Source organism: Pelobates fuscus, chromosome 1 (assembly GCF_036172605.1).
Source record: "Pelobates fuscus isolate aPelFus1 chromosome 1, aPelFus1.pri, whole genome shotgun sequence".
NCBI lineage: Eukaryota > Metazoa > Chordata > Amphibia > Anura > Pelobatidae > Pelobates > Pelobates fuscus.
In genome coordinates, this window is record NC_086317.1 from 172,758,899 (window position 1) to 172,766,879 (window position 7,981).

The 7,981-nt window shown below is 38.3% G+C and overlaps 1 protein-coding gene across 1 annotated transcript in view; it reads left to right on the forward strand.

Annotated features, from left to right (window-relative positions):
• The window catches only part of LMOD1 (leiomodin 1), a 28,746-nt gene extending 22,989 nt beyond the window's left edge, over positions 1-5,757 (forward strand). The window contains exons 2-3 of the mRNA XM_063444389.1: positions 414-1,820; positions 4,631-5,757. Coding sequence (XP_063300459.1) covers positions 414-1,820; positions 4,631-4,657 — 1,434 coding nt within the window. The 3' untranslated portion in view covers positions 4,658-5,757. The remainder of the gene's footprint in view (positions 1-413; positions 1,821-4,630) is intronic.
• Positions 5,758-7,981: the final 2,224 nt, after the last annotated feature.

Here is a 7,981-nt window from a genome sequence, read left to right on the forward strand (position 1 = left end):
TCGGCTAAATTTACCTTACGACCAGACAGATGTCATGTAGGGATGGTGGAGGTACCAGAGTGTTCTGTATACTCTAAGGCAGTGGTTTCCAAACTGTCCTCAAGGCACGCAAACCCGTCCAGGATTTAAGGATTTCCCAGTTGTGTCAAGGTGTGTTTTATTTATTTATTTATTTTCTTTCTAGACCTTAGACACAACTGGATAATCCCTAAATCCTGGTCTGGTAAGCGAGCCTTTAGGACTGGTTTTAAATTTTAACAAAAGACAATACCAGTTCTACTGATAAAGACTAATTATTTTTTTGCATCTGCATTATTAATATAGTACAAATTGTCTGCATTATAAATATAAATGCCATTTAAGAGTAGTTGTTCACTAAACTAATATCTTTGATTATTTTATTATTTTGACAGGCTGCAAAAGCTCAAGAGAAGTTAAAGGAGAAACAAAAAAGTGAAGAAAAGAGCACCGAACCTCTCCAACAGAATAACCGTAGTAACAAAGTGTCTAAAGATGTAAAGGAATCAAAATCATTGGGAAGTGTTAATAAAAAAGAGGAGGAAAAAAAAAAGGATATTCAGGTTCCCCAAGTTACCAAGACAAAGGAGAAACAGGGAGAAGATAGGACCAGCAAGAGTATGGTTAAGGAAAAGATAGAAAGAACTGAGTCTAAAAAAACAGTTGGAGAAGTAAGTACAAAACAAGCAGAAAATGAGAAAGAAAGCACTAAAGAGGTCAAAGAAAAGGCAAATGCAAAAGAAACGCCAGAAAAGAAAGAGGTGAAAAATGAAAAACAGCCAGAAAAAAAGCCTATATCCAATAAAAAGTCTGAGACAGAAGTAAAAAAAGAAATACCACCATCTAAAAAGAATACATCAGTGGAGGAGGGAAAAAAGATGTTGCCAAAAACTGTTGAGCCAGAGTCTGGAGCTCCAGAAAATGGAACTCAGAATCAGGCAGAAGGTGGCAAAGATGATGAGTCATCCAGTATGTTTGATGAACTCTTGGAGAAAGTGAAAAACAATGATAGTGAAATAATAGAACTCAACCTTAACAACTCAGACTGCATCACAATAGAAACTCTAATGAGTTTTACTGAGGCACTTGAATTCAATACAGTAGTCAAGATTTTCTCTTTGGCCAACACTCGTGCAGATGACCACATCGCTTTGGTCATTGCTGCAATGCTGAAATCGAACAAAACTATCACCAGTATCAACCTGGATTCCAACCATGTCACAGGAAAGGGAATCTTGGCTATCTTCAGAGCTCTTCAGCACAACAATACACTGACTGAGTTACGCTTCCACAACCAGCGCCATATCTGTGGAGGCAAAACGGAGATGGAGATAGCTAAAATGCTTAAAGAGAACACCACTTTACTAAAACTTGGCTACCACTTTGAATTAGCAGGGCCACGCATGACAGTAACAAACTTGCTCAGCCGTAACATGGACAAACAACGGCAGCGCAGGTTAGCAGAGCAGAAATTGTTACAAGGTTCAGACAACAATAAAAAAGACACCTTGGAAGTTCCCAAGATTGTTCCTCCTAAGAAAGTTACTCCCAAGTCATCACCTCTGCCATCTCCTAAAATCTCACAGAGAAATACTTTAAAAAAAGGAGATGTTCCTGCCCCTCCTCCACCTCCTCCACCATTTGCCCCTCTTGCACCACCCCTTATTAATGAAAACATCAGGAATTCCCTCTCTCCTGCATCACAAAGGAGAATAGTGGAAAAGACAGGACCTTCAGAAAAGAACAGCAGGGATCAACTCCTGGAATCCATCAGAACTAGTAACATCAAAAAACTGAAAAAGGTGAGCAATCAAATTAAAAATGTGTAAATTACAGTGGGTCGATTGGAGTTTAATATTGGACAAGCATCTCAAATGTGTGGATGGATGAATAGATGGATGGATAGACATAATAGGTTACAAGGAAGAGTCTATAACCGATTCTTTAAGTCAAGATGTATCAGAGCTAATTTTTTTTTTTCTTGGAAGTTAAGGTTGAACCTGTCACTTAATTTTAAGGATATCCTAAATCTCCCCAAATACATTAAATACATCATATATCACAGAGATACATGATGTAGTCACTGTAAAAAGCTGAGATATACACATCTTACCTCCAATCCACGGCCCCCTTTTCCTAAGTTTCGTGGTTGTTACTCTTCTGAAATGCCCACCTTCAGTTCGCCCAAACAGACCTTCTGTTTGACCTTGACATGCTGGCTCAGTTATGTTGCTATTGTGTGAAGAGCAGAACATTCACCTGTGGGAGGTCTCTTTTGCTCTCCCTTGTCAGCCAAGCCTTTCATCAGCATAGAGTTTATGCTGAAGAACTGACTGGCAGGTGGGAGAAAGACCTATTTTTAAATAGGGTTTTTCTTTCAATATAAAGTTTTGGTATCAAATCTACTAGCACTTTAAAAAGTGCATACATTGGATGCTTATTGTTGGTTGTAGAAGGAAAAACCTGATGAGAACTGAACAGCTTTGCATGTCCCAGAATAGATATATAAACAGAATACATGTTGGTGCCCATATGTGTATTTTATCTTTTGCTCAGGACAAGAAACTGATTTCCATGAGGACATTTAAGGACATCAGTGCTTATATGTTACATTTAGTAAAAGTTAGACTTTACATGGCGGAAAAATTTGTTTATGCCTAATCATTTTTTTTTTTATGAAATGAAAAAACCTTTTAGGCGAGTCAAAGTACAGCCATGCTCTAATTAAGTCACCAAATACAGCCATGCTCTGTTCCAGTTTTCCAAAACTTTGATTGCATAATTGCGTTTCAAACTAAATTTGCCCAAACTGGTTTTGATTCTAACCTCTCACTCATTGACTCAGTGAGGAGTTAAAAATGGAAGTAGTGGTTCTAAATGGGTCTTTTTTAAAGGACAACTAAGGTCAGCCAGGCCACTTCATCTCAATGAAGTGGCATGTGTGCAGTGGTCCCATAGGTTTAACTATGCAATGTAAACATTGCTTTTCTTTAGAAACTGCAATGTTTACATTTCAGGCTTAAATCCACCTCTTGTGGCGGTCACATGAAGGGCAAGTGCCCATAGGAAAGAACTGATTTGATTTCAATTTATGGGGAAGTTTGGATGTGCACGCAGCATGGATGTATATATGGTCCCATTGGATTGGACCATCGTTGAGGAGGCCATGCATCCTCCATGATGTTGCAAAAAGACCTGGAGGTAAGCAGTGTCAAAGGAGGCTTGGTGTTGGAAAAAGTAAGTAAAATAATAAATGTTATTATATTTATCAAATCTCCAATCTTCTTTTCTTCAGGCAACAAAAAGGGCCTATAAGAATCCATAATGTTCCAATGGCTCCTATTAAAATAAATATAGAAAAATCATGTTGCGAAAAAACCACACTGGAAAAAAAAATGCCCAAAAAATTAATTCCTGTTGTCTTATCAAGAGCTCCATGGAGACTGTGTTTGTATAGTATGGGAAAAGCCCTATTATTATTATCAGATTATTTGCCCGCCCCCCCCCCCCCCTCCTCACCATTATTAGGAAAATTCTATTCTATTGGGGAGGGCTAGGGGCTTAAAGACTCTGTGCCATCCATTGGATCGGACATAATTTTTAGTGTAGTGAACAATGCCATGCCCACTCCCTATATATATAATTCACTACCGAATCATCGCCCATAGAAACATAGAATGTGACAGCAGATAAGAACCATTCGGACCATCTAGTCTGCTCAATATTTTAGGTGGGGCCTGGGGGGGGATACTAGGTTACCCCTGGTCTTTTATATTAACGCCCTCATCTGCAGCCCATGGTTGGGGTGTGAGGGAAACAGGTCCTCCTGGTTTATTAATTAAAGCACCTACCCACGCTTCCTTCTCTGCTCCCTTCAGCTTTACTCTCCCTCTGTCTCTCACTTCTGATCAAGCAGGAACCACATATATAGTCTTGTCTCTGATGACCAAATGGCCCTATTGAATTTCCTGCTTATTAGTCATCAATAAGATGACTGAAGTTACATGGGTTGGACATTACATTTTGGAGTATTGTCCTTTAAAGACAAAGGTTGTTAAAATGCAATAGACTTGTAGCGGAGCTCCCTGTACCCCGACTGAGTACCTCCGCCAAAAGACCGCTTCCTAGCTGGAACAGGGGACAAACCGCAGAACCTCTGCCCTCAGCCGCCGTGGCTTGACTGGGGCCCTGGAACCGAATGGGGAATTCACTTTAGCACCCCCAGGCACTGGACGACACTCGGGCCTGGTTGCTCTAGTCCTTACAAGGACTTTCCCAGTTGAATCCTCCACACTGGAACAGTGATTAAAGAATAGCCCTTTCCCCTCCCAGTATTAAGACGACACATAGTTCTGGGAGTACAAGCTGAAAATATATTCAACAAAAAATTTTTTTTTTTTAAGAAACATTCAGTGTAAAAGGGGTCTTTGTTGCACCAGGGAAGCCAGTTAGACTTATGATGTGCCTGATATAATCTAGTTATGTACACCGACCCAAGAGTTAAAGCCCATTGTCATATATATTCAGAAGGAATCTGGCCTATGGCATTTGTCCCAGCTTTGGAATATGACACAGAACCTTAATATATTTCTGTATTTGTTTTCTTTTCTAGGTAGAGGTACCTAAGTGGCTGAAGTAAATTGTCTTTCAGGAGGTCTCTTCAGTTCTGACTCAGCAAGTAATTGACATCATAAATAATCCACTTGGGTCCATTTATCCACACCATGCAATATTTATTTAACAGCGATTCTTGCAGTTATTGTGTTAGCATTTAATCATGTAGCTTCACTCCAACTGCTGCCCTAATTAGGCAATATTTCCCAAATTAGCTGTGTTTTATAACGTGACTGGTATTCAACTGTTTACACATCATGCCATGTCGGCCCAAATGTTTTATGACAGTGATAATTGATTGTGATGCATAAGATGATGTATTTTGCTGGATAGCAGACAATAAAACAAACTTGTCTTTCGCTTATTGAGAATTTAAAGGGATTACGGCTTCTTGACTCATGGGAAATGAACATGGGAAATGACGGGGGTCAAGCAGGGAATATAGGTTCCATTTTCTGTGAATTTATATTCCAGGTAATCCATTATTCTTCAGAGACAAAAAAATATCTACAAATTATATCTTATCTGAATAGCGTGGGACACAAGACAGCATAATTCTGTTTTTCAATTTAAAAAATTCTAAGCCATTTAAGAGTGCAATATGTAAGAAAATTTTTTATTGTATAAAGCGCATTGCTTGGTTAAACTCGCTCATCACTAAACTTATGTTTAGGTTCATTGAGGTACATACTTGTATCACTGTTTTTAAATGGAAAAAAAAAGAAAGCTATATTTGCACACACATGTGTATATATATATCTATATATGTAGGACTCAAAATTACACTCGTCACTAGCCTTTGGCAAGTGAAAATGTAGCCCTTGCGAGTTTACCATAAACTCCAGTGGTGAGTAACTTTTAAGGTTTGGCTAGTAGCTTTGGACTTGAACTTTTAAGCAATATATATGTACATATTTTTATACATGCATGTGGCTACCTTAGACTTCTTAGAGGAGCAACTTTCAAAAGTTTGTTTTAAAATATGTTTAAGTGCAATAAAGAAAGTATTACATATACTGCAATATTGTATTATTTAAAACCTGCATCACTGGAATAATAATAGTTACAGGCACTTATATTCCATTTGGTTATCAAAAATTGGCTGTTAACTTTTCAGCAGTTCACACGGAAAATCTGTTCATTTTATTCTCAGGTTGTTGTTTGGTTTAAAAAGCTGAATCTCTGTATACGATTTTATTGACTATTTGCAGTTGACTTGCAAGCAATTTGCCTTCATTTGTTTAATCCACTTTCCCTAAATGGCAACTACACTAATGATACCACCAACCCACCTTACCATATAATAATACCTAAATCATTACCTTCCCTTTCACATTAAACCATTATTGTAGCCGCAATTTGTTCCTTAGAGCAGGGTAATTCATCTGCTGTTCAAATACATTTAATTTGTAATTTAACTGAACAATTTTCCAACAAATTAAATTAATCTAAATAATAGCAGGGACCCATTTGGTAATATTTTTAGGTATAAAAACATTTAAAACACATACGCACACCATATATATATTTAATAAACATAATGTTTGGATATATATATTCTTAAACATAATGTGTGGATGTTGCAATGTTTGCAGGAGTATTTGAGGTGTTTTTCTGGCACTGGATGTTCCACACTGGAAAGATATGCTGAAATTTAACCAGCTTTCCATATAAGGTTATTTCATCTGCTTGTTCCTTAATCACAGGAGGAGAGAGGGGCTGTGGCTGGTTGGTTGTCGGGACAGCTTTTTGGAGCAAAGAGAGAAACAGAACGTTAAAGGGAAAATAAATGTACATAAGAGGAGAAATATTAAGAAGAAAACAAATATTGATTTAGATTTTTTCAGATGTTCCATACTTAGTAAGCATGGTGCTACTTGCCAGTGATATTTAACCCGTGGTCCACTGATTCAGTCACTCATTAAGGGGTCTATTTATAAAACAGTGAATGTTGGTAAATAGATAACCAACGACATGTCAGTGAAAACAGACTAAAGCCAGGGCTGACCCAGGATATAGTGCTGCCACAATTCAAGGAAAGAATGCTGCGTCCAACCTGACCACTAAAACCTTAGCGCCTGAAACCATGGTCATAAAAAAACACCTCCCATGCCCTATACAACAAATGGAAAACCTCTATCTGTCCATGTCCATAACACCACTATGGACATTCAACTTTAGTTGCCCCCCTTTTCATTTACTACTTCACTACATTCCCCCAGCTGATATCACTTCTCTCCCTGCCCCACAGCTATAGTAGTATACACAAAAATATCCTGCACTCTCGCATACAATCCACGTGCTCCAGGCCCAAGGTTGGCAAACCCAATTTAGCAGATATGAAGAAAGTCAGGAACTCAGGATATTACAAAAAGCATATTTGTTGGAACAAAAGAGCAACATTTCAGCCTGCACACAGGCCTCTGTGCAGGCTGAAACGTTGCTCCCATTGGTTGCACTCATCGCTTCCTATAACTCAGTTTTATATGCCGAATGCTCCTGGAGGACCTGGATACCTGGCGCTGGAGGCAGACTTTGTGGTTGAGTTGTTCAAGAAGCTGGCATCATAACAACTTCATGTTCCTGGCATCATGACAATGTCATTTCGGTGAAGTTGTTATGGTAACCAGTGTTCCTTTAAGGGATACGCACTTAAAATCCACAATATAAAACTAAATTAATAAATGTTTAACAGATCAACAGGATTTACGCTAGTCATTAACCCAAGAATAACAAATGCTAATTTTTCTTAAGTAGAATTAGTTTAATAGGTTCACTTTTAAAGATAGTCTCTATCTAGAAGTTCTATAGAACATACGTAAAATTGTAATGTAAAATGAAATAATTTGCAATAAAGTGTAACACTATTGACTTTAATAATACTGCGTGCTTTTATCTCAAGTGTGTAATATATAATGCTAAATATTTGTTCAGCTTGAATGTACTTGAGGGATGCATGATCACATGAATTATTATTGGCATTTATGTAGCACAAAATGGTTCCACAGCACTTTACAATATTATAAAAGGAGGGAGGAAAGGAGAAGTGCAGCCACTTGCTGTTTTGTAGCCGAGTAGAAGGCCTGAAGAGTAGGAAAGGTACGGTCCAAATGCTGTTGAGAGAGAGAGGAGCAAAGGAGGGGGTGGTGGGGGAGTTATTTTCCTAACTGGTTCATCTTGTCATAAAATAGCATGCAAAGCTATCAGCTGAAAGGTTAGTTTGGGGTGTGTCCACAGCGCAGGAAGAAGAGAGTTGAATGTATCAAAGAGATGTCTGGGCTTGTGGAAGTATAAACTAATGATAGAGGAGAAGTATGACTGTTTAGCAATGGTGGGTGCTCCGCTGCAG